Source organism: Ustilaginoidea virens, chromosome 4 (assembly GCF_000687475.1).
Source record: "Ustilaginoidea virens chromosome 4, complete sequence".
In the NCBI taxonomy this organism is placed as follows: domain Eukaryota; kingdom Fungi; phylum Ascomycota; class Sordariomycetes; order Hypocreales; family Clavicipitaceae; genus Ustilaginoidea; species Ustilaginoidea virens.
The window spans coordinates 2,284,770-2,309,555 of NC_057319.1; the positions used below are offsets into that span (position 1 = coordinate 2,284,770).

At 48.5% G+C, this 24,786-nt stretch overlaps 8 protein-coding genes across 8 annotated transcripts; 3 read left to right on the forward strand and 5 right to left on the reverse strand.

The window, feature by feature from the left end:
• Positions 1-152: 152 nt before the first annotated feature.
• Positions 153-3,170, reverse strand: UV8b_05051 (uncharacterized protein; the record flags this gene model as incomplete). Its single annotated transcript, XM_043142549.1, has 1 exon — positions 153-3,170. One exon carries the CDS (start codon positions 3,168-3,170, stop codon positions 153-155), a length of 3,018 nt encoding a protein of 1,005 aa, XP_042998483.1.
• Positions 3,171-4,156: 986 nt separating this feature from the next.
• On the reverse strand, positions 4,157-5,260 carry UV8b_05052 (uncharacterized protein; the record flags this gene model as incomplete). Its single annotated transcript, XM_043142550.1, has 1 exon — positions 4,157-5,260. The coding sequence occupies one exon, from the start codon at positions 5,258-5,260 to the stop codon at positions 4,157-4,159; it is 1,104 nt and encodes a 367-aa protein (XP_042998484.1).
• A 1,421-nt stretch (positions 5,261-6,681) lies between these two features.
• On the reverse strand, positions 6,682-8,644 carry UV8b_05053 (uncharacterized protein; the record flags this gene model as incomplete). Its single annotated transcript, XM_043142551.1, has 7 exons — positions 6,682-7,376; positions 7,431-7,985; positions 8,037-8,079; positions 8,148-8,233; positions 8,311-8,332; positions 8,392-8,536; positions 8,634-8,644. The coding sequence occupies 7 exons, from the start codon at positions 8,642-8,644 to the stop codon at positions 6,682-6,684; spliced, it is 1,557 nt and encodes a 518-aa protein (XP_042998485.1).
• A 1,377-nt stretch (positions 8,645-10,021) lies between these two features.
• Positions 10,022-10,460, forward strand: UV8b_05054 (uncharacterized protein; the record flags this gene model as incomplete). The annotated part of the gene is made up of 3 exons (XM_043142552.1): positions 10,022-10,063; positions 10,144-10,208; positions 10,265-10,460. 3 exons carry the CDS (start codon positions 10,022-10,024, stop codon positions 10,458-10,460), a joined length of 303 nt encoding a protein of 100 aa, XP_042998486.1.
• Positions 10,461-10,480: 20 nt separating this feature from the next.
• Positions 10,481-13,024, reverse strand: UV8b_05055 (uncharacterized protein; the record flags this gene model as incomplete). The annotated part of the gene is made up of 8 exons (XM_043142553.1): positions 10,481-10,516; positions 10,583-11,213; positions 11,265-11,600; positions 11,652-12,343; positions 12,406-12,518; positions 12,579-12,678; positions 12,763-12,887; positions 12,946-13,024. 8 exons carry the CDS (start codon positions 13,022-13,024, stop codon positions 10,481-10,483), a joined length of 2,112 nt encoding a protein of 703 aa, XP_042998487.1.
• Positions 13,025-14,212: 1,188 nt separating this feature from the next.
• Positions 14,213-15,619, forward strand: UV8b_05056 (uncharacterized protein; the record flags this gene model as incomplete). The annotated part of the gene is made up of 2 exons (XM_043142554.1): positions 14,213-15,463; positions 15,524-15,619. The coding sequence occupies 2 exons, from the start codon at positions 14,213-14,215 to the stop codon at positions 15,617-15,619; spliced, it is 1,347 nt and encodes a 448-aa protein (XP_042998488.1).
• Positions 15,620-17,293: 1,674 nt separating this feature from the next.
• UV8b_05057 (uncharacterized protein) lies at positions 17,294-19,145 on the forward strand (the record flags this gene model as incomplete). Its single annotated transcript, XM_043142555.1, has 3 exons — positions 17,294-17,747; positions 17,823-18,003; positions 18,059-19,145. The coding sequence occupies 3 exons, from the start codon at positions 17,294-17,296 to the stop codon at positions 19,143-19,145; spliced, it is 1,722 nt and encodes a 573-aa protein (XP_042998489.1).
• A 391-nt stretch (positions 19,146-19,536) lies between these two features.
• On the reverse strand, positions 19,537-20,410 carry UV8b_05058 (uncharacterized protein; the record flags this gene model as incomplete). The annotated part of the gene is made up of 3 exons (XM_043142556.1): positions 19,537-19,623; positions 19,688-19,881; positions 20,182-20,410. 3 exons carry the CDS (start codon positions 20,408-20,410, stop codon positions 19,537-19,539), a joined length of 510 nt encoding a protein of 169 aa, XP_042998490.1.
• Between the last annotated feature and the right edge of the window lie 4,376 nt (positions 20,411-24,786).

Consider the following 24,786-nt stretch of genomic DNA (forward strand, 5'->3'; position numbering starts at 1 on the left):
AGGTGATACTTACAAATGGTGTCAAGGTGTCGGCGTCAAACAGAATGCGACAATTCTGTTTTCCTGGTCTTGAATCCACTATACAATGTTTAGCGGCCCCTTCCATCCATCGGCTCGGAGCCTGTATCATTCATCAGCCCAAGGCTTTGAGTTCAAGGACGTATCCTCGCCTCGTTGCTGTCAGCATATGCCTTGTTTCCGAGTACAGAAAACCCCATCGACGACTTCGCCCTTGAACCCTTTCGGCCGTTGCCATATTCCTCATCAAACTTTCGAATTTGTTTTAGCGAAGTCATGTCTTCACTTATACTGGCGGGAATTTGGTGCAAAGCACTCTCGAAGTGGCTCCCATGCAGTATGCGACGCTCCGGATACCGGTAGGCCGCTGGACCTTGATGCTTCTTTGCAGCTTCATTCTCCTCTTCTACAGCGGCCATGGCAGCTGCGACACACATGCTCTTCAGGTCCGATCCTGAATAGTACGGGGTCCGTCTGGCCAGCTCTTCTAATGACACGGATTCATCCAAGGATTCACCCCTAAGTAGCAGTCGCAAAATCGCGACCCGGTCTTCTTTCAGTGGCAAATCCACCAGAATCTTTCGCGGTAGCCTTCGAAGCACGGCATCGTCAAGGTCAAACGGGCGATTAGTGGCCACCATGATGAAGGCTTTGGTCTCTTCCAAGCCATCCCACTCCTTGAGAAACTGGGTGATATGCTCTCGGTGTGAGGCTCGGTTGCTGAACAAAGTACGATTTGCAAGCAGAGAGTCCGCTTCATCGATGAAAACGACGCAAGGCTCTAATCGTTTTGCAAGAGTAAATACTGCGCGAATGAGTTTTTCGCTCTCGCCAACCCATTTGTCATTGATTGTAGCACCACTAATCTCAAGCATATTGGCACCGCTCTCTTTAGCTACAGCCTTGGCCAGCATAGTCTTGCCTGTTCCAGGTGGTCCGTAGAGTAGACAGCCGGGAATTCTGTCCTGGGCGAGGACTCCATATGTGAAAGCGTCCGGACGCACAAGTGCCAACGATGTAAGTAGTTTCAAAGCAGAAATAGTGTCTGGTGGTGCGTAAACATCTGCAAAGGTCGTCCGAAGATTTTCTCGATTGATCTGCCCGGATGAAATCTTTTTTTCATACTCGTTCAACTTCATTGTCACGCGACTTTCAATTCTAGGTTCTTCATGGCTCTTTCCCCGTTCGATAGTCTCTGCAAATTGATTCCCTTGTTCCTCATCAAGGAAACGTTGTCCATGTTTTTGCCTGAGGGGGCCCATTGCGCAGCGCTCAAGGATTCCAGTAGGCCCTGTTCCTTCTTCAGTTTCTTCGAAATCCTTGAACGCACGAGCCAGACTATACACCTCAGGTATGGGTAGGATAGAGTCCCATAAGATTGAGTACATATGGTTCCCAGAGCGTAGATAGCTCTTAACAAAGTCGCTGGCGAAATCCAAAACTGGCGGTGATAGTAGATCAGGAGTCAATGCTCTAATCATCCGATTGATGTTTCGGATGTTCTCCGAGAAATAATCGGCTTTTTGCAAGTTGAACACGTTTTGTAAGGGCTTCATCTCTGCTTCTGTTTTTTGGTTGATTTCAAGGTGGCGAGTAATGACCCAGTCAAAAGCTGCGAGCTGGCTAGTCGTATCCTGGAATTCGTCTGAAGGATTCTCGGAGGAAGAGGTACCTATAATAGCGATTCGCATGCCTTGTTGCCAAGCACTGTCTACCAGTGCTCTTAGTCGCCCAATAAGTATTGACCCTTCCAAAGTCATACTCATCTCCACAATATCGTGAAGATGAAGCAGGACAGGACGTCGGCCGGCTCCAGATGGTGCCTTTATTTCTGAAGCGCGAATAACATGTTCAAAGATTTTGTCGATTTTAAGATTCTCCCATCTGTTGAAGCACTCATATCCACCCTGTCTGATTTTCTGGAGCTCGTCTTCGAAAGAATCAGTGGATGAGCGGATCCCAATCACTTCAGCATCAGCTTCCGCATCATCTTCGTCCGTAGGTTTAAAAGATATTCTGGGCTCTTGCACAAGTTTGCCGTTCAACTCAGCAGCACGAAATCCCATCATGGAAACGGCTCCACGGGTATATGCCCAGTTCAGACCCAGATAATCGCCAACCAGGACTGATAGGTCTTGCGCATCCAGATGAATCAAATCCGCCTGATTCCAGAACGCCAAGTGCTGTCCCAAAGATTCGGCTATGGCTTTCCCTCCATAGCCAGACATGGAAAGGATCGTAATTGGTCGTTTGCTAGCTTTTGGGTTAAAGTTTGTTGGCGCCGGGGTTTTCAGCTCACGTTCGAGTGCCTTTTGCAAGGCGGTTATAGTATTGACGGGCAAATCTACAAGGGCGTGCGATAAAGGGTACTCGAGCACTTCGGCGTGATTCAGCTGAATGTCGAGGGTTGTAGATAGGGAGAGAAAATGTCCTCTCAACTTTTGCGTGCGAGGATCGAGATATTTGTGCATATCCCACCACCAGCATGGTCTTGTTTTGAACGTATACTCGGCTTGCTTTACGGGGTGGATTGAGTCGATTAGGCGCCACGATGAATCGATAATCATGTCCCAAATCCGGACAACCCTTGCAATGAGTTCCGGTTTGCTCCAACGTAAGTCTTTGTCATCGTTGAGTGAGCGGTTGAAGTCCCTCGAGAGCTCACAGTCTCTCATAAATAAGATGGCTAAGGCGGTATCGAAATAGGACTCGATGAACTTGCGGGATTGCCCGGAGGAAGGTATTTGGCTGATCGGAAGTCTCGAAGTCTTTTCGTGCATGGCATCTTCGATAAGAGCATCGGGGAGGCGCGGCTGCTTTCCAGCGCAGAAAATAGAAACATTTTCGTCGAGAAAGCTATTGGGAAGCTTGACTGGAGGGAGAGCAGAAGCTGTTTGACGACGAGCCTGACGATTTCTCAAACGGGTTGAGAGGAGGCTCCTGTTGCGGCCACCTGTGGTGTCGGCTGAGGCTAATAGTTCGCTGTCTGTGTCCAATTCCGTGACGGAATCTTCCGTGGGCTTACCCCCCGACCCAGCGCCAACTGCATCTTGCGTTTTGGTGGTCGAACGAAAGGCACATCGTGATGGCGCCCGCGAACCTCGTGTGGCAAGCGCAGCTCTAGGAAGCGCCCTTGCTATCGGTGTCGACATCCGCACGGGGATGGACGGCAGGAGAGCGCGACCGACACAAAGCCCCTGTAAAAAAAAAAAAAAAAAAGGGAATGGGCTATGAAATGTCAGGACCGGAATAGAGTGACATTGTGATGCTTCTACAGCGCCATACCTGACTACCTCTGATTATTGTCGCCGAGGACAATGTGCCAAGATCATAGACCCACAATTCCCTGACAAGTACCCAAGGTATCTATGATATGTCGCCACAAGAAAATTACCTAAATAGCCTTCTATTCTTCGCTGCAAGGGCGACCAAAATCGGCTGGTAAAGTGTATATGACTGAGTAGTAGAACACACCCCCTGATTATCCGTAATGAATAGTGCAGACACCGCAGAGGCAAGTTGACCCTTTGTGAAATTGAATCATGCTGACTCAGCAGTCGTGTATAAGTTGAAGCACCTGGGCACCTGGAACGCCAAGCTGATAAATACATGCTGCCTCCTGATTGGCTACGCAGATTGCTCTTGTGCGGTCCTGGAACAACGTAAGGCCCGCAGTACTTCTGCTGCATTAATCCATTGTTGCTTTCCCCGCTCGTTAGCACGGATAAAACACGGCAAGGATTGAATCTCTTGGTAGTTATTGAAGCTATCTTACGCTTGATGTCGATCGAATCACTGTTACTATGATCAGGGGTGGCGCGCAACGCCAAAAGATATTGCGTTGCATACGGCACAGGGGTATTCCGGTTAAAGTAAAAGAGCACTCTCCAATAAATATTAGTCTGTTGGCCTCAACTCTAGTCCATACTTTATGAAGCGTGCATGTGGGATATTTGAAGGAAAAGGGACAAACAATGGTTAAACTTTCGACCCGACCCAGGAAGGCAGGAAGCTGACAAACATTGCCTACATGAGGCCCGGAAATCGGAAGCGTGATTAAAGCCAAAGAATTCAACTAGTGAGATGTTTATGAACCACTGTTCTCCCACAAATTTTAGAAGACGACAGTATCGTGACATTACTCGGGATTTTCCATGGCATTCCATATTGGCTGCTCATTAGGTTCGCTTGGTTTCTCAAGCACCATGATCCCTATGTTTCCTTCGTAACGCACTCGTCTGCCCTCGTCGTCAACTAGACTGAGCTGTCTGGTCTCTCGCTCTTCGTACTCATCCCACTCATCGTTGTGAGACCTGCGCGATGTCCACAAAGGCTCATTCAAGACGAGCCTGGCCAAAGTCAAGGGGTCATCGGTGAATAAAGCCTTGAACGGAATTTCCACTGCACCGTGCCATTCGGGGCCTAGATAACCGCAAAGATCCCTGAGAGATCGATCACCCACGCCTCTGAGCCACCAAACGTTTCTGACAAGTTTCAGGAAAACACAGTAATGGGCCAAGATGACCAATGCCCGTTCCTGTCGCTTGCGAAACAAGTCAATCATCGGAGCGGGCAGGTAGGTGAACCATGTGATGATGCGTAGGTTCATCACTGCACCAAACCCTCTCAGTCGCAGATTGTGGTAAAGTGTTCCAAGATAATGGAGACATCTGAGGTAGGTAGCTTTGTATAAGAAATCCTCGTCTCCTGGTAGGGTTGATTCAACCATATGCCAAAGGTGTGGCGGAATGTGTCTGAATGCTGCTTTCAGATCTAGGGAGGGTCGGTAGAAAAGTTGCGCCAGCCCTGTGTTTGGTAGGGCGTCTCTACGAATACGATGTAATATAACGCCGATGCCGCGCCAAACCAGTATCCATTGAAGGATGAAGAGATCCGGACTCTCCTTCTCACGGAAGTTCCGAGATGACAAGGCAGTAATGACGAGGGAATTGGCAAGCAGCGCGCCAAAAGTTCTCGGATCAGCTGCTTCGATGGCTCGCTGGTATTCTGAAAAAGTACCAGACTCATAGTAGGATTGCCTCCTAGGATCGCCCAGATCATCGCCGATGGAATCCTTGGCGTGAAGACACGACAAGGCCATAACTGACTTGAAAAGGAATTGGACGCCAAAGGCGTGCTTCATGACGACAATTCGCATAACGTCGTCCACCGGCCTCGAATTACCGCCTTGTACGGAAAACGACGAACAGGTGTTCACCATAAAGTGCCAAATAATCTTCATGTCAACATGATCGCAATCCGGGAGAACGGCTAGCGGCTCCTGTATCACGATAGAAGACGTTGCATCGCGAGGAGAAACAGGTACGGCAAGGACGGCGGAGGAAGGCGAGGTTGTACTGGATCTTATCGAGGAGGCCTCTGATGGCTTCGGAGACGGGCGAGACCTGGTGAAGGCGGGGTAGGCACAATCTTCCTTCCGAAGGACACATGTTCGGCAAGTTGGTCGTCGTTCGTCGCATTTGACTTTACGGGACTTGCAATTCTGACATCCCGTACGAGATTTCTTGTGGGGCCGTTTGGGATGGAAAGGCTTGCTCTGCCCTGCCCTATCATCATCACCCGAAGAACCCGCAAAATGGTCCTTGTGATGATAATCAACCATGACTCAACCACGACGATCCCACATGATGGACGCGAAATTCTCGTTTAAAGGACGCGGTTCACAAATGAGGACGAGCAGGGGAAGAGTTTCTTGTGCCAGTGTGAAGGAAGGTCCGAGATGGACGGCTGATAAATTTTCAACATGACTTGACTGAAAATGTCCTTGTCATCGGAAAGGCTGACGGCTTTGGCACAATCGCGGTTGACCCTTGGGCTGGTAGGAGGAGGTAGGTGATAACTAGCACGTATTTAGCATGAACACACCACGGGCGTAGATGACGGCTTACAGGCTGAAAATGGGGCAGGCAGCAGACCAAGGCTGGGCTAAGCTGCTCTTGGTCCAATGACTAATAAGGACCAGCTCTCTCTAGCCCAAGCTCTAGCCCAAGCAACTGGAACCCAAGCAGATTTTTGGTGATAGTTCGAGTCTACAATTTTCATACCAGACTCAACTCTGTTGATACCCATGGACCACTTTGAGATGAGATTTATGGAGGTAAATTGAGATTAGCTAGCCCATGCAAGAAGGGTCTGGTGATTTTGACAGATAGCTGAGATAGACTGACAGTCCTCAAGCACGAGGCTTCGCCTATTACAGACACCTTTGGCACCAACCTTGCCTTCTGCAAACAGAGAGGCTGGTACTTCCAGTGACTCGTGGTAGGACAGCAATCACCCCCTGATGAATGACACCAGACCAGACACTAGTTTTGCTATGTGCCCAGAGCTAGTGTCCTTGTGATGCAGTGGGCTGTCGGCTCGGTGGCAATATTCCGCATACAGTCAGACCAGACTCAATTTGCTTGGCGTGACCGTTGCATTCTACCCCTGCAGGAACGGCAGTGTTTGAAAGGACAAAGCCAGACACAACAGAAGCATTGGCCATATCTAAAGTGGAAGTTTTGTCATTGGTACACAGCCCACAAACGAGACTAAAATTGATGGAGCTTTGAAGAAACCTCTCCCAGCCCTGGTTCCTCTACTCTATACACAGGCTCCTTTCCCGCATCTCAAGGTATTATGATATGCTGCCAAGGCGGCTCAGTTGCTCTTCTCCAATTCCGCGAGAATCTTCGCACCCTTCTCCTTAGCAGAGTTAAGGTCACCAACCATGTAGAAGGCACCTTCAGGAAGGCTGTCACCTTCACCGCTCAGGATAGCCTTGAAGGAGGCAATAGTATCCTTCAAGTCAACCAGCTTACCCTCGATACCAGTGAAGACCTGAGCCACAGTGAACGGCTGACTAAGGAAACGTTGAATCTTGCGGGCACGCTCAACAGTGAGCTTGTCCGCTTCAGACAACTCATCCATACCCAGAATAGCAATGATATCTTGAAGGGATTTGTACTCTTGGAGGATCTGTTGGACTCGAGTGGCTGTATCATAGTGGTCCTGGCCAACAATACGAGGGTCCAGCATACGGGAGGTGGAATCGAGAGGATCGACAGCAGGGTAAATACCCAACTCGGAAATGCCACGAGACAAGACTGTGGTAGCGTCCAAGTGAGCAAAAGTGGTGGCAGGGGCAGGATCAGTCAAATCGTCAGCAGGGACGTAGACAGCTTGTACCGAGGTAATGGAGCCCTTCTTGGTGGTGGTGATACGTTCCTGCATACCACCCATATCGACGGCGAGAGTTGGTTGGTAACCGACGGCAGAGGGAATACGACCTAGCAGGGCGGACACCTCTGAACCAGCCTGAGTAAATCGGAAAATGTTGTCAATGAAGAGAAGAACTGTGAAAACGAGTTAGAAAAGGAGCAACATCGCCGAGTCTCAGGATCCCTTACCGTCTTGTCCTTCCTGGTCACGGAAATACTCTGCGATGGTAAGACCAGTAAGAGCGACACGAGCACGGGCACCAGGAGGCTCATTCATCTGACCAAACACAAGTGCGACCTTGGACTCTCCATCAAGCTGGATGACTGAAGTCTCCTGCATTTCGTGATACAGATCGTTGCCCTCACGGGTACGTTCGCCAACACCGGTGAAAACAGAGTAACCACCATGGGCCTTGGCGATGTTGTTGATGAGTTCCTGGATGAACACAGTTTTGCCGACACCAGCACCACCAAAGAGACCAATCTTTCCACCACGGGCATAAGGAGCAAGCAAATCGACAACCTTGATGCCAGTAACGAGAATCTCGGCAGAGGTGGACTGGTCAATGAACTCTGGAGGCTCGGAGTGGATAGGCAAGAACTTGTCCGTCTTTATGGGCCCACGCTCGTCGATAGGGTCGCCGGTTACATTGATGATACGACCCAAAGTGGCAGGACCAACAGGAATGGTAATAGGAGCACCAGTGTCGGTAGCCTTGGCACCTCGGACAAGACCCTCGGTACCTATCACGAAGAATTAAACCGTGTAGACCTCACAATAAGAAGAATACTTACCGTCCATGGCTATACAACGCACTACATTCTCACCGAGATGTTGCTGGAATATGTTGTCAGTCATGGACGACGATGAGTGGATGGTCATCGGTTGCCAAGGGAAGTACATACAGCGACCTCGAGAACGAGCTTGTTGCCATTGTTGTCGGTTTCCAGAGAGTTAAAAATAGCAGGTAGCTTTGCGGTATCGAACTTGACTGGAGAACGGGTCAGTGGCTCGGGTTTTCGAATCCTGGCAGGATAGGAACGTCTGTAGGCTGAGTTTTGGACGTACCATCGACGACGGCACCAATGACCTAAAATCGTTAGTACGAAGTAAGCCTCCCATGGCCGGTGGTTTCGAAAACTGGCTTACCTGATGAATCTTTCCAGCACCAACACTGGCAGAGCTGGCGTATCTGCTGTTCCATGGAAGTCGGAGAGCAGCAGGCTTGATGGCACGTCGGGAGGCGGCTGCTGAGAATGTAGGGCGGGACGCCCGGGCGAGCGAGGAAATGCCGCTGCGAGCACGGGGTCAGCAAACTCTGTCGGATTGCTCAATTGACGCAAATTGAGCATTGGAGATGACAGAAAGAGCAGCAAGGTGCCGCAACTCACCTCTTGAACATCTTGCCAGATGACAGAGAGCGATCAGGGCGTGGATTGGACAGAGGGTGGTTGAAGCTGGGGAGAATTTGCAAAGAGAGCAGTTTTGCTCGGGAGCGGACATGGTTGTCGGTTGGAGCATTGTCAATAATCACGTGACACGCTAGCGCGAAATTGGCTGTTGTTTCTACGGCTGCAATTAGTCGGGGTTACGCCAGCTGCATTTGCAAAGAACAATAACTTCCAAGCCCAGAACAGCGTATATGAAATTGCACAGTACGAAAGACCTTGCTGGGTGATATTTTTCAGTCGGCCGTCCTGCGAAGTCGAACGCAAGCTTATCAATCAATGATACGGTCATGGAGGACTTGCCTTCACAAATAAAGCTCTGAGCAAGTGTGGGGTGTCCCCAGGAGACGGGACTCAGGAGGCTGGCGGCAGTCCACTTGTTTATCCCCCAAGAAAAGGTAGGTATGTTAGGTGTCTTGAAAAGGTTAGGTACCTAGGTACTTACCGTGCTACCTCCTAGGTGCGCCAAGCCGGTTCATGGTGGCAGTTACCCGCTCGTCAGCTCTGATAAGTCACAGCAGACAATTGATACTATACGGAGTATACAGCTACATTACCTAAGGTAGTGACAGGTCACTCGGTGACTGTTTTGAGCTGTCTTACGATTGATAACAGACGGAACCTTGTCACCAGAGCCAGGTGTCGATAGGTACCATCGCGCGTCACTCCTGAGTATAAACATCATCTGGTACTATCATTACAATGTGCGGCCTATCTTACGATTCCTGATAACCAGTCAGTCTTATTATAGGCTACTTTGTCTCGTAAGTGACGGTGAATGTTTCAAGTTGGCAATCTCATAAGCTGTTAGGTCTCGAGCCGAAAATATTTACATTTTCAGAATTTACAAAATAATTCACTCGGTTATGACACATCAATCACTATGTAGTACAAAAGTAAACAATTCAGGCTGTAAAAGAATGGCAAAAGATAGCGAGGTGCAAGAACCGGAAGGTGCAATACATCATCGGAATTACAAGGCTATGATAATGACAGGGCCATAACAATAGCAAGGCTACCGTGACAATGATCAGGGGCCTAGAATTCAAAGGCAGGGTAAGAAGACAAGCACTACGAGTATTACAGCACCTTCGTTAAAGTATTATATCTAGCCATTATCACCGGCTAGGACCAGAACTAGGGATGCACGCGTAGTTACCTCTTTATCGGCGAAGAGTTGATGGAGTAACTATCCCCCTCTTCCCCGTACAAGTGCACGGCCCGGGCGAAGTTAATTGAATAACTCGGCATTCCCTGCCTCAAGGTTACATGTTAGTTGTTGTTTCGGGCTCGGCTTTGCTATGGGCATTTCCACATCTGCGGACTTAAATATGGAACCTGTCTTGTCGCCGACTGAGGACTTCACCTTGGATGTTAGTACTCGCATTTTCCCTATTTATGCCGTTTCAAGAGGTTATCGAATTGCATTTCTTAAAGTGACGGGCCTCTTTAGATTTCGCATATTCTTCCAGGCTGGCATGGCAACTACTTGGCGACGAAGGACAGCCCAAAAAAAGCGTAGATAGATTACCAACGAAAAAAAATAGTTATGATTTTGGGCTAAATGACATAAGTCGAGGGTTCGGAAAGACAGATCCAGCCTCAAGAACCTGTAGGATACTCGGTGGCCTGCAGTGCGCGACTTCGCTCCATAAGCAACTTTCTTCCTCATCCTTGGACAATGCTCCGACGATCTATACATTTCGATCCGGGAGGGCAGCGATCACACATGGCCCCGATTGGGATTGCTCGACGATCGGCGCGATATAGTATTTGCACAGTGCTAGTGATTATCTTCCGGTGACTGACCCCTCGAGTGCTAAAATCTGTGGATTACACATCAGATGAAAACGTCCGAAGAAAAGAACAGTCCGTGTATAACATTTACTCACCATCGCTGTCCGGCACGGAATGTATATCTGGGTCCAATTTTTGCGCCCATTCCACTCCATTGGAGTTGTAAAAAATCGAGTGTTTTCATCCACTCGATTCAAGCCACCAACTTCCTTGGAGTCGGTGTTGAGAACGATGCGGTACATACCAGCGATCTCGACACCAATTCGATAATCGGTGAAGCTTGATGAAGGGTGGAAGTTGAAGATGAATACTACACCAGCTCTCTCAAAAACAATTACCTTGTCCCCTTCATGTTTGAGAGAAACATATGCCTGAGGAGAGCTCAACCAATGGTATTTGGCTTCGCAGAGGTTCATAAGTCGATCAAAGTGGTTGAGATACTGGTATCGCAGCAGATTGTCTTCAGTCAGATTTAGCTGGCGACGCGCATACCAGAACGAATTATTGTTGCCTTCCCTGGGAAAATCAAGCCATTCCGGGTGACCAAACTCGTTGCCCTCGAAGTTCAAGTATCCCTCGCCTCCCAGTCCGTGGGTTATCAGGCGAATCATTTTATGGAGGGACATGCCTCGTTCGATAACTGGAGTCAATGGCGACAATACTGACATGTTTGTATACATTTCAGCATCGCAAAGGTGCATCATGAGCGTCTTGTCGCCTACCAAACTTTGCGTCTGTGAGTATGGTATTCAAAGGGGCGATCAATAGGAGACTTACGCTTGGTCGTGACTTTCACAGTAGGCGATTGTTTTCTCTCGGTGACGTCGATTTGTTAGCGTAAAGCAGATGTTTCCAATGTCCCATTGCTCATCTTTGAATTCCTTCAAAAGTTTGATCCACATATCGGGCACCGCCATAGCGAGGCGATAGTCGAACCCCATGCCGCCAAGGGCGAGGGGCAAGCAAAGAGCTGGCATTCCAGATACATCCTCGGCAATAGTGATGCAGTCGGGATATAAAGAATGCAGCATCTTATTGGCAAGCATCAAGTAAACCACGGCTTCTTGGTCCACATCAGAACCGAAATACTCATGATAGCCTCCAGAGAATCCACTGCCACAGTATTAGAGACGATAGTGCAGTAGATATTGCAAGTTCACTTACGATCCAACGCCATGATGAGTATAAAGCATGCTTGTGACGCCGTCAAACCTAAAACCATCAAAGTGATACTCTTCCATCCAGAATCGCAGGTTGCTGAGTAGGAAACGGAGGACCTCGTGATGACCGTAATTAAATAATCTGCTATCCCACTGATCATGTCTGCCTTTTCCGCCACCGTGGAAATAATGATGATCCGTGCCATCAAACTCGTTCAATCCGTCGAGAACATTTTTCGAAGCATGGCTGTGAACGACGTCCAATAGCACGGTTATTCCCATGCTGTGCGCGGTGTCTACGAGTTCCTTTAGATCTTCGGGCGGCCCGTATCGACTACTGGCAGCAAAAAAGCTATTTATTTGATAGCCAAACGATGCGTAGTATGCATGCTCCATAATAGCCATAAGTTGAATGACATTATACCCGAGGTCCCTAATCCTAGGAAGCATGGTACGGGTAAATTCTTTATAAGTTGCAACTCTTTGTTCCGGAGTAGAAATACCAACATGAGCCTCGTAAATTCGAATGCCTGAAGGTTTGGCAGGCCTGGGGTGTTTGAAGATATATTTTTCAGTGTCACTGGGGTTCCAAAATCGTGACTCGTAGGCAGGGGAAACGTCCAAGTCCTGGGTTACGTATTTGATCCACGCAGGCAGACGATACACAACTTCGCCCGTTGGCAACTCCAGGGCTATCTGTTTTTTCAAGGCTTGATTTCAGTCTGCTGTTCAATAGTCTTCAGACAGACATTCCCCACCTTGATTTTTGACTTGTGCGGTATGGCGGGCAAGCCATCTTTGGCCATGATCACAATCTCAAAAACGCCGTACTCGCTCTTCTTCATTACGTGAGACTTGCGATTCCAGTCATCTATAATACGTTTTGCAAGGTCAGGTATGCAGTTGACGGGTTTACGGACTGGAGACGTACTGAACTCGCCCACGATAGATGCACAGACTGCATTAGGGGCCCATTCACGATATGTGATGCTGTTATCTTCGTTCACGTTCAAGCCGAATTGCTCAAACCCCTGGGCAAAATCAGCCTAAACATTACGAGCTTCTTCAAATGCGAATGAGGCTGTTGCACGGCTGGCCAGCTCCGCAAATCTCACCATTGAAAACTTCTCCAGTCCACCTTCGTATTTGTCGATGTTGTCTATCCAATCCTGCGCTTTAGCGAATCTTTGCCTTAGGGCCGCGCTGAACGGTTCCAACCAAGGGTCTAGCTTGACAACGCCTGTTCAATTCATCAGACACACAGCACAACCTTACAGCACGCCATAGCTATTGCCCACCTGTGCCATCTCGAGGGACATCTTCTGCTTTCAGGTCAGTGAGCCCATAGGCATCAAGAGCCGCCGCAATGTCAGCCATGACTTGAGCGAAATGGATTTCCCTTTTCTAGGCTTGTGTTGCTGCAGTGTCAAGGAGTTGTAGCACTAGCAGCTAAACGCTAACTAAATATTGAAGGGAGCATAGGCGGGGGACGCAGGTTGCAAAGTCACTCGAGAAAGATGAAGAAGGGAGAGGGGCAAGCAAGATTGAGGAGTCAGTTTGTTGAACGAAATACTTATGTAGGTAGTTTAAGTGGACGCTACTGAATGCTATTGTTCAAGCTGGTGTAATGCAGTCCGGTTCTCCTTAAAGCAGTCGCTGCCGAGCGACGGCCTAATTTGAGGAGGACGGACGTAACGGTACATACTGTACGGATATGTTCTCTACCTTCAGAAAACAGGGAAGTCTGCATGTGGTTACGCCGTAGTTACTAACTAGCAGGGGGTGATTGAAGGCCAAGTCAGTACAGCTGCAGCCGGTGGGTGACGTCTGGTCGAAGTGCTGCTGTCACTCGAGTCCTACTTTGGGCACCAGCGCGCCGAGAATCCCAGCCTCCAAAAGAAATGTATCATTGATATTTCTTGAATGAAAATAAAAAAAAAAAAAAAAAAAAAGGTGACAATTAGGGGCATAAGGCAGATAGCAAGAGGCTTCCGCTTTACTACCTATGTAATGGCCCTTTCAGAGTTTCCCTGTTTGTGGATCCAGTGTATGAAACGGTGTGGATCGAGGGCGAGCCGTTCTTTTGCGCATGGCGTACTCCGTACTCCGCAGTTTGCAGCTGGTAGTTTGTATGGACAGCGCCAGATCACGCAATTCCCCTTGTTGTTCAAATTTGGTGTTAGCGCTGTACCTCAAATTTGTGTGCCATTTGCGCCTGTGAGCCGGCCTCAGCCAGGTATCCTGCCATCCGCCTGTTGGCCCGTTGCTTCCGTTTATCGGCACTGAGTCGTTTCGAAATTCGAATCAACCAACCCAGAATCGGCGCTCCAAGAGTGCGGCCAGCGCAAAATAATGCAATCACACCGACTCTGTATTCGCCAAAACCTGGACCCTGATTAAATCAACATCTCTGTTTTGCTTTCCTTCTCAACCACATCCCTGCTGTCATCCAGCTTGACGAAAATTCAACCTTGTTCCAGACAAATTGAATAAATCGGACTCGGTTGAACTCCTCGGTCTTTGTTCTCAACATTTCCTAGACTTGACCTCAAGATTTCGCCTGAGATGTCGTCCGTTCCCACAAACTGTACTGCGACGGGCAGCGACACAGGGGCTACAAGAAAATTCGACCTTGACGGCAACGATCTGCCACCATCACCAGCACCTTCAAGTCCACGGAACGGCCGGCGGCGTTATGCTTTGGCAACCGAGTTGGTGTACACAGAAAGCAAAGACCAGTATGGTGCTTCCAGCATCCCCATCTACCAATCGGCCACTTTTAAGCAGACGTCTGCTGCCGGTGGACAGCAAGAGTTTGACTACACAAGGTCCGGAAATCCGACTCGAAGCCATCTCGAGAGACACCTTGCCAAAATCATGAATGCCAATCGCGCCTTAGCCGTCAGTTCTGGAATGGGTGCTCTGGACGTCATCACCCGATTGCTTCGGCCTGGAGATGAAGTCATCACGGGAGACGACCTTTACGGTGGAACCCACCGTCTGCTCACATATATGGCGACGAACCAGGGAATCGTTGTTCACCATGTTGACACCACCAGAGTTGATGCTGTCCAAAGTCGCATGTCTGACAAGACTGCGATGGTACTGTTAGAAACACCAACGAATCCTTTAATCAAGATTGTCGACCTGACTTCTATTGCACGATTGGCGCATGATGCCAACCCCAAAGCAATGGTAGTGGTTGACAACACCATGCTGTCCCCGATGCTATGCAACCCACTGGACTTGGGAGCTGACATTGTGTACGAATCGGGCACCAAATACTTGTCGGGCCATCACGACATCATGGCTGGGGTCATTGCTTGCAACGATTCCGCCATTGGAGACAAGTTGTACTTCACCATCAATTCAACCGGCTGTGGCCTTTCTCCCAACGATTCATTCCTGCTCATGCGAGGAGTCAAAACATTGGCTATCCGCATGGAAAAGCAACAGTCAAGTGCTCAGGCAATTGCCGAATTCCTTGAATCACGTGGATTCCGGGTGCGCTACCCTGGCCTTAAGTCACACCCGCAGTATCATCTGCACTGGTCTATCGCCCGAGGAGCTGGTGCAGTTTTATCGTTCGAGACCGGTGACGCGGCTGTCTCGCAGCGCATCGTGGAAGCTGCCAGGTTATGGGCAATAAGTGTCAGCTTCGGCTGCGTGAATAGCCTTATCAGCATGCCGTGCCAGATGAGCCACGCAAGCATAGATGCCAAGACTCGAAGAGAAAGACAAATGCCAGAAGATATCATCCGTCTCTGTGTCGGTATAGAAGATGCGAATGACCTAATCGAGGATCTGTCTCGCGCGGTGAGTGAAAGTATCCCCATCTGCTTTAAGCAACCTACAATGTTAATTCGCAAATTCCAGCTGGTTCAAGCGGGTGCGGTAACTGTGACTCTAGACGGTTTTCACGCCACTGGTCCTGCTGAGCAGCTTGGTAAAATACCACTCAGTGCGGAGTAGAGATTGATGTCGTTCCAATCGTTACATCTTACTGCCCCAACGCACGGCTCTGGTTCTTTGACGTCGCATCCGCTGTTCTACCGCTTCAGACTGATGGACCCGTTGGAGAAACTCTGAGAAACCTTTTGAGGCGAAGGAGACCAAATAGGAGCGGGGTGGACGAGGGCCAGAAACATACCCCATGACATTCTAATGGCCTGTAGATACCCCTGACCTGCTGGTCTATCAAGAAGAATCACGTGCTAAATGTCGAGTAATAATGATGAAGCCGGCGAAGGAAACACTAGTTATCGAGTCGTTCTTGTCGGTAAACTGGGCGCTTCCAAGTAGAAACTGCAGTGGGATTCCAGGCTAGGTTACGAATTGTATCAAGACATAGTCGATTAGGCGTAGAGAAAAGCCAGGGAGTCAAAATATTTGCGCACACAACCAGCTGCTTCTAGACTGGTTTTCTTTTCTTTTCTTTTCCGTTGACGCAAATATAAGAAAGGGCCCGTACACCAACTCATAACGTGTAAGTAGGAATTTCTATACCAAGCATATATGAAGTCTTGCGTAGCAGCGCAAACCCCCTGTGATTTCACCTCACAGCAGCATTGCCTGTACCTCGACTGCACTTTACGGCGTTACCCACTGTGGTGACGCTCAACTCTCACCGCGCCTTACTGTAGCAAAAGAGGAAAGTATTGAATGACACTGCCGTCAACAACACTGCCGTCAACTTAGCCAACCTAAGGCTGCTTGAGGATATTGACCACATAAAGCGCCCAATTGGCCGGCAATTCAATGCAAGCGTGCGTGCTGAGCGAAAAGACTAATACTAATTCTATCCAACCGCGTTGCCTTGTACTTTATTCAATAGGTAAAAGTCCCAATTCCATGATTATTATTCTTCCTTTTCCTTTCTTCTTTCTGTTTTGAAAAGAAAGGGGTAGAATATAAGTTGAGGGTACTCATATAATCTCATAGCCTTATACGTAGTACAGGCGATACATGATATATCTCCATACCAAGATCATAATAATTTAGGGAAAAGGACAAGGTAGGAAAAGTGAAGCCAATAATACGCCCCTTTAGGCAGCGTCCGGGAACGCGTTCCCCCTTTGCAGTGGCGCCATAGACAGAACTGACTAAGCGACTCGACCGGGGATACGAAATTCGAAAACTTCGACAACATCTTAAGGCAGTTGGAAAAGTTATGAAGGTACCTATGTACGTGTATTTGTAGAGTGTAAGAGGCTGTGTTCTGCCCCTTTGCAAAACCTTGCGAAGCCTTCGCGAAACCTAGATGGAAAAGACGCAAGCCGCGGTCTTTGCAGTAGCCCATGTTGTGACGTACACGCGGTGACATGGTAAAGCACCCCCCCCAGCCCCAGCACCAGCCCCTCCTTCACCCACGCCACCTACTGATGACGACTCTCATTTGCGCTTCATTCATCTGACGACCAGAATTGTCGCGATAGGAAGGCTGCTATAGCGATGCGGATATTCTCGGTATGAAATGCGTTTCTCAAACTAGTTGAGTTCAACTCGCTTCTCTTACCTCCAGGCGAAGGTTCTATTGTATACCCCGGCATCGATATTCGGTCCGCCATGACTAGAATCGAGCTTAAAGTACTCTTCAACGGCATTTGCGAACTATCTGGGATGTGAATTACTTTCCTGCGACCCGATATGCTGAGACAATCGGAACGAATTATTCGCCTTGCGCGAGTGAGCGGTCAGGCAACTTGGCCAGCCCAGGAACCCTTCTGGAGCCGTTGTTCGTGGCTGCCATCTACAGTATTCCAAAGGGCATCCAGCCGCTCGCCCGATCTCAACTCTGGATTCACTGGGAGCTATGACCCCACTGCTGAATCGCGACGGGGTCCCATGTTTAACAAGGCCAAATTTGGCGTCCCGCAATTTTATCCCCGGGATTTGAAAAAGCGAGTTGACGAATACGTGGTTGGGCAGGAAAGAGCGAAGAGAATCATCTGCTCGACAATATTCAACCACTACCAAAAATTGCGCAGATTGCATCAAAATGAACACGAACGCCGGAATTTCCAGGAAAAGCTCGTGCGTCAACGATTTGCTCGCGACCGGGAGCAATATCAAAAGCGAAAGGAGCTGTACGCTGTCGAAGGTTCGTGTTTCCCTGGTTCTGTAGTTCATCATCCTCTTGATCTATAGATAAAATACCTAACACTGTCCTTGACAGAAGATTTTTTGAGGCATGATGAGTCGGCCAGACATGCATATGAGCCTAAAAACATCGACGAAGACACTCTCGATCACCTGTATGTCCCTGAGGATCCCCTTATTCCGAATCATGTCAAGATCGACAAGAGCAACCTTCTTCTGGTGGGACCTACAGGAGTAGGAAAAACGTATATCCTCGAGTAGGTCGATTCCGGAAATTCGTTGCTCTGATGCATTGCCGCTAAGCAGTACTAGAACCCTCAGCAAACAGGTCCGCATCCCTTTTGCAATATGCGATTGTAACTCCTTGACCCAGGCCGGCTACATCGGGCAGGATGTAGAAACTTGTATAGAACGCCTTCTTATCGAGGCCAACTATGATATTAAAGCTACAGAATATGGTATCATCGTGTTGGATGAGTTTGATAAACTCTCAAGAAGAGACTCTCCTACTGGTCGTGATGTAGGGGGAGAAGGCGTCCAACAAGCCTTACTCAAATTAATTGAAGGAACCAAAGTCACAATCAACCTTAAGGATAATCGTTCATCGCGGTCAACCCCCCCGATTACTACTGTTTATAACTCTGCTGGGTCCTCATCGGCGCAACAATCATCTCCCTCAACAGGCAAGGCCGATCAATACACCATCGACACGAGCAATATCTTGTTTGTATTCTGCGGTGCTTTCGTTGGGTTAGATAAAACCATATTACGTCGAGTCGCCAGGCCTTCCATGGGATTCGGTGGGGACGTGAGCGGACGAGCGTCGTCAACGGGAAGCGAGCAAGCTCTCTCCCCTAGTCTTTACACTCATATTGCTCATCGCGACTGCATGCAGTTGTCCTCCTTGACTCCCTTAGACCTTGCAACACCCGCAGATCTCCAAAGCTTCGGGTTTATTCCTGAGCTTATCGGTCGGCTGCACAATATTTGCGCTTTAAGCCCCCTCTCTCGCGAGGACCTTTTGCGTGTACTGACAGAACCGCGAAATAGCCTGTTGGCTCAATATACCGCTCTTTTCGAGACGTATCCATCCGGACTGTTTTTCACCGAGAAGGCCCTCTATGCTATTGCGGGCAAAGCCGCAGCTTCCGGGACAGGCGCAAGGGCCCTGAAAATGGAAATGGAACGGGTTCTTGCAGAGCCCATGTTTGACGCCCCGATGCCGTACGTTCTTATCAACGAGGCTTGCGTCAACGGGTCCGGAAAAGCGGCTTACTGGGGAAAAGATGGGCGCTTTGAAATAGACCGGCAGCTAGATGAGGAAACGATGAATCCACAACCCGGTTTGCCGCAGTTGACGTTCGAACATCTGCGAGAAGCTGGCCAAAGTGGAGGCTGACTCGGCTGGATACCATCAAGTACAGCGAGGCGCTTTGAGATTCTAAAAAAGCATGATTGGGGCTTGGGTTATTACATATTGGAAAGCCAAGTAGCATGATTACCGATGTACGAGCATGTACTATGCCTATTTTCATCCTTGGAACAAAGAGTGTTTTTATTTTTCTTTCTTCTCTTTCTTTTTTAACAAAGTGGAAAAAGAGAGAGAGAGCGGAAAAAATCCTTCGTTATAGTACATTATTTACATCCTCTAATAAACCCCCTTTCATCCTGCCTTTGATCCTTTGCGTATCGCCTCGCTCGCATGCTCCTGAAACAATTTTTACCCAAGGCAAGAACTCCCCATGAGTTCACATGGATAACGCCATAAAAGCATGGCATAGGGAGAGCGTCTAGTAGCCCTTAGGGGGAGACTGAACCATACCCTTGCCCTCGTACCTTGGGGAAGAAATACCAGTGATAGGATCGGCTTTTTGTTGCTACGTGCAAAGTTAGCCATCTTGGGTTGACCGACAGTATCAAACGCGCCAGTTCACAACTTACAATAAGGAGTTCGTTCGAAGCCTCCTGATATTCCTTAGACATAGTGTGAGGTTCGGGTTTAGCAGCTAATCGAATAGCAGCGAAAATGGTGAAGGAAGCAGCGAGACCGATAGCAACGCCCCAAGCAATACGGGCATTAGTGCCAGGGGGGTCGACAGCACGGGGACCATGTGGTCCAAAGGCAATCCAATACGCTGTTGAATGATGCATGTTAGCTAACTTGACGTAATGACTCGCCATGTGGCTGCTTGCGAGACCGTGCCACGGACGCCCATCCAAGACACATTATCGATAGTGCGATTATAGTTGACTTGATCAACAGTCGGGTGGAAAGCCAGTTCTTCATGCTGGTCTCAATTTCGCATGCTGGAAGGAGCGTGATAATAGTCGGTTGAACCCACAGTGGGAAGAGTAGGTGGACGCATGGCAGCTCGTCTAGTCGGGAAATAACTTCCTGGCAAGACGGCCTCGTTTCAATTGGGAATCAGACGTACCGGCCTTCTGCTCCTGCAGCGTCAACTCATTCCAGTTTCCCTTCATGCGGTCGCGCAGGGCCATCCAGAGGTCTGCCTGCTCCTGAAGGGGCATACCCTCCCATCGCTTCTCAATGTTCTTCAGGGTCGGGTTGGACAGGGCCTGAGTGGAAGAGGCTCGGGAGGTAGCGACCGTGACACTACGCAACAGGCTCCTGCGCAACAAAATAGACGTCGGGGTGCGCAGCATTTTCGGAAATCTCGAGCTCGAACGAATAAGAATTTCAATTGACAAAGCGTTGGCGCTGATAGCAGTTCTGAGAGGTTGAGAGCAAGCTTTCAGTGCCACTTCTTATTCGTTTGATGAATTCAACTCTGGGGCTTGCGAGAGAATGCTGGGTCTTCAAGGTGACTAAGCAACGAAGACTTCCGATCACGTGTATTCCACCAATCAATGCTGATGGATTGCATAAACTTGTTAGTAACGGCCAGCACCCGAGAACGCTGATGAGGACAAACTGATTTACTCATGGTATGTCGTCACGTGAAAACACTACACAATACCATCGTTACATTTCGGTATAAAAGTGCCACCTTACCTGAAAATGTCTCTAGCCGCAAAAGGGACTCGAGAAACTCGATCCGAGTCTGACCTTCCAACAGGTTTAGACTCAAAAATCCCAGAATCACGGTTACTTGGAACCTCCACAATTGGCAACACCTATGGTTCCCTTTAGGCTTTTTGGGTCGAACGCGGATGCATTGAGGCTAGGCAAATACTCTTCGACCCAAAGGCTGTTGGTAGGCCCTTTTCGATATCGAGATCAGGAAATACTTCCAAACTCATTCCCTAGGTAGATATCTGCCATTTTTACAAAGTACTTGATCATAGTCAGCCACTTTCGTCAAATCACTCATGCTTGATCATGACTGAGCGCTTGCCCTGAAAGTTGCAGACTACGCACGAATGATTACATCTTGTCGGTAAAATACATGTATTTTAAGGGCATGAATGTCACGGTTTACGCACTATGCAGCCTACGTGGAGTGTCCAAGCGAGCCCGTTTCCTTGCTGCAATCTTCCCTGCCATGAGTCGCGACTTAGTTCTGAGTCGCATCAAAACTGTTGCAATGCATCATCAAAGGAGGTCTCGGCCACGGAGACAGTCAAGGTAGAAATAAGCTATTACGTGTTGTGATAGCTGACAGCAATGAATTGGTGAGGGATGCACACAGCTCATCTAAGCCAACACATGCCATAGCTTTTATATGAAGTACAAACTTTCTCAGTTCGCCGTTTCACAAAAAAAGTTACGCTTTTTGTACACCACCATACCATGGCCTCAAGGATTCCCATATGCTGATGACAAGGAGATTATTAAGGGCATGAAATCCGTGTCCACTCTCCAGGTTTCATGGCATGGGTTTCTTAGGTCTTCCAGCATTTTCAACCAGCTGAATTCTGTCATGGACCTTGCGTCGGGAATTCTGGAAGAGGCACGTCATCGGTCACTCGTAGCATCCAAGCTTATCGACTTCCGTTGAAGTCTAGTGAACTCCAGAGACAGGCCTCCAACTCTGAATGCGTTGAGGAATTCTATTTCTGTCGCTCGAGAGGAGCAAAAAAAAAAAAAGGGGACCATCATTGCACACTTTGAGCATCTGAGCGATGGTCTAGTGGCATGTTTTCCCGAAGAATTAATACCGCATTCAAAACAGGATACTAGAAGTAAGTGATGGGTGCTGTAGGTTAGGATGAACTTGAATGCTATTGAATGGTATACATTGTTCTGGCAATCTGATGCGCCATTCGTATAGTGCTCATCTCGTCTGATTTTGTTAACTCGTTTTAGTATGGCAACCTTTACACCATGGAAAAGCATGACACAAGGTTTTATAAGGAGACGCAAAGTATGGCAATTGATTCCGTCTCATTCCGAAGGTAGACTGCCCACTTAACTTCCTCCACCTCTTATTAGACGGCGGATCTCGAAATATTTGCACCCGCAGCGGACTTCGCATTATTTCCTGGAGAGCTTTCTTTACTATAGCTACCTATTAGATACACGTACATGGAAAGGTGTGCTCTCGAGCTTACCTTGATCCAGAAGTGTCATGTTCGAACGTTTGTTTTTGCAAAAGTGCTGGCTGAAAGGTGTAGTAGCCTAGAATAACGTCTGGTGTCAATAATCTAATTCAAAGGCCTCTTTCGAGTATCTAACTAAAAAATTCCCACCGGCCCCCTAGGTCTAGGTACCTAAGAGGTAGGTAGGCACTGAGGTTGCGGGGTGCTGAAAAGATTCAATTCAACAATTGACGGCTTTTTACCTCCAATCACACCCGTGAAAACTGCCAAGGCAACAGGCAATGCTCGCTGAAAGCCACTCATGTTGCTGGGCGGTTTGGGATTCAAAGATACCTCTTACCAGACACTATGTAAGTTATAAATTGTAGAGCGGTTAAAGCGTCAGGTGCTGTGCAGTCGGTGAAGTATCAGCCCACTTATTACGTAAGATAGTTGGGCTGGTTGATAGATCCACTACTTCTGGGCCCTCCAATGAGGGTGACGTCTTATCAAACGCAAAAATTAAGGTGCTATCGAAACGCGTCTCCTGGATTGATAGGCGCGTCGCTGTTGGTGCGAATCTCTCTTGTGAAGCAAAGTGCATCTGCTGCCTCAGTTTACTATCACATCTTTTCCAACTCTTTCCTCGTTTTTCCTCTTATTTTCTCGGCGATCAGCTTGTACGAAGGCGTCTGGGTGTACTCAGCGCCGCACCTAATTTCTCCTACCATGTGTCTCATAAAGTCAACCTGGAGCTTATGGTGATAAACAGTAATGGCTAATTGGAAAGAACTGGGTGAAATTCCAGACTCAGAAGACGAAGAAGGGTTTGACAGTCAACACTCCGGGCCCCAAGACTGCGCTGTAGACATAAGATCGAATTCCCCGGTTGCCTCAAATCCAGACATTTGGGATGTGCCGGATTCGCCATTTGATAGCATCACGTCGACGCTTCCAGCGAAATTTCCTCCTTCACCAGATGACGCCGTGAATTCAGACTCTAAGAACTCATCACCGTTATCCAGCATTTATAGTGAAGACGGACTGCCCCCTTTAGAAGATTTCTGGCTAACAAGGGCACATTCAGAACAGAACAATGTAGCCACGTCCAAGCCAGATCGGAGCTTTAATCCTGCTACTCAAGATAAAAATTTTTCCAACGAGAGCTTTGGAGGAGAGTCCGTTGTCTCTCCCGAAGGTACACCATGTCTAGAACATGCCAAAACGACAGGGTTAGAAACTCTGACGGAAACACCGACGATTGAACCGAGAAGCGTGGCGATTCGCTCCGAAAGGTCGCTCCGACCTCGAAAACCAATTCAGGAGCGCCCCTATCAGCTCGAAAATGCAAGATTTAGTAATTGTTTGCGGTTGCATGGTATGAAGCCGTTCAAAATCGGATTCGGAAGTGATGAAGGAAACACGAGCGATGCGAGGGACATAGCACGAGATCGAGACTTTCAAGAAGACAGTCAGGAAGAAAGGCCACTTCCAAACCCTGACAGTTCGTATCTCAGACGCGATAGCAGTTCTGTCGCGCCTCATGATGTCGGAGCATCGTCATCAATGCCCTTGCGCAGATCCTCACTAAGTGGTCTTGTTGAAGCTAGTAGTCCGCCTAGTTCTGCTGGAGGAACAGATGTCACCAGTTTCATGGATGAGGATCTACCTGATATAGTTGAACTGCTGAAGAAACCACCTAAGCTCACTTCCTCCAGGACGACTAAGAGAGTTACAACACCACTGAGTTCTACAAGCAGGAAACGGCGAAGACGAAACGTTATCGACAGTGAACCTATTGAGAAAGACTCGGTTAGTATATCCTCACCAGAAAAATCAATGACTACAACTTTGTCGCCAATTCTCCGGATGCCACCCTCATTAGATGCCAGACGTAATGATACAATACTTGATCCGGCGCCCGATCATGAACGGATACCATCCTCTTTGGATGAATCCTCTATCTCTACAAGGGATGCTGCTTTGGACACTTCTATGGAAACGCCTAATCTCGACTGGAATTGCAAGACAATAAGCTCCGATACAGGAACTGAGACTGAAAGCGACGACGAAGACGTTGCTGCTATGAGTCGCAAAATACGGGGTGTTCTTCCCGCATCATGGCTCCGACTTGATCAGCAGACTGGGCTTGGAAAGGCTCGAATGACTGCCAAAAGCCGCTGTCGTCATGTTACCCCAGAGAAAGAAAAAAGACGTGGAGTTGCGCAACCTCGGCATTTTTTTTCTGGTAGCACTGCAGTTCCTATCTTTTATGATGAATCAGAAGATGAAGGCGACGAACGCGCTTCAACTGATATCACAGGTCCTCCCGACAGTCACCCGAGACAGATCCTAGCAACTGGAGAAAGCCAATCTTTGCTTAAGAAGGCCAAGGCAATTCCAGAGACTACTGTTGATGCCGAAGATGATGACTCTGTAATAGAGGTGGACCGTATTGACTTCATGCTTCCATCAGTCTGTGGAGAAGGACGCCAATTAAAGAGAACTAATAAAAAGAACGACCGAAAAGAACCATTGAAGCAACGAGAGCATCGCGGATC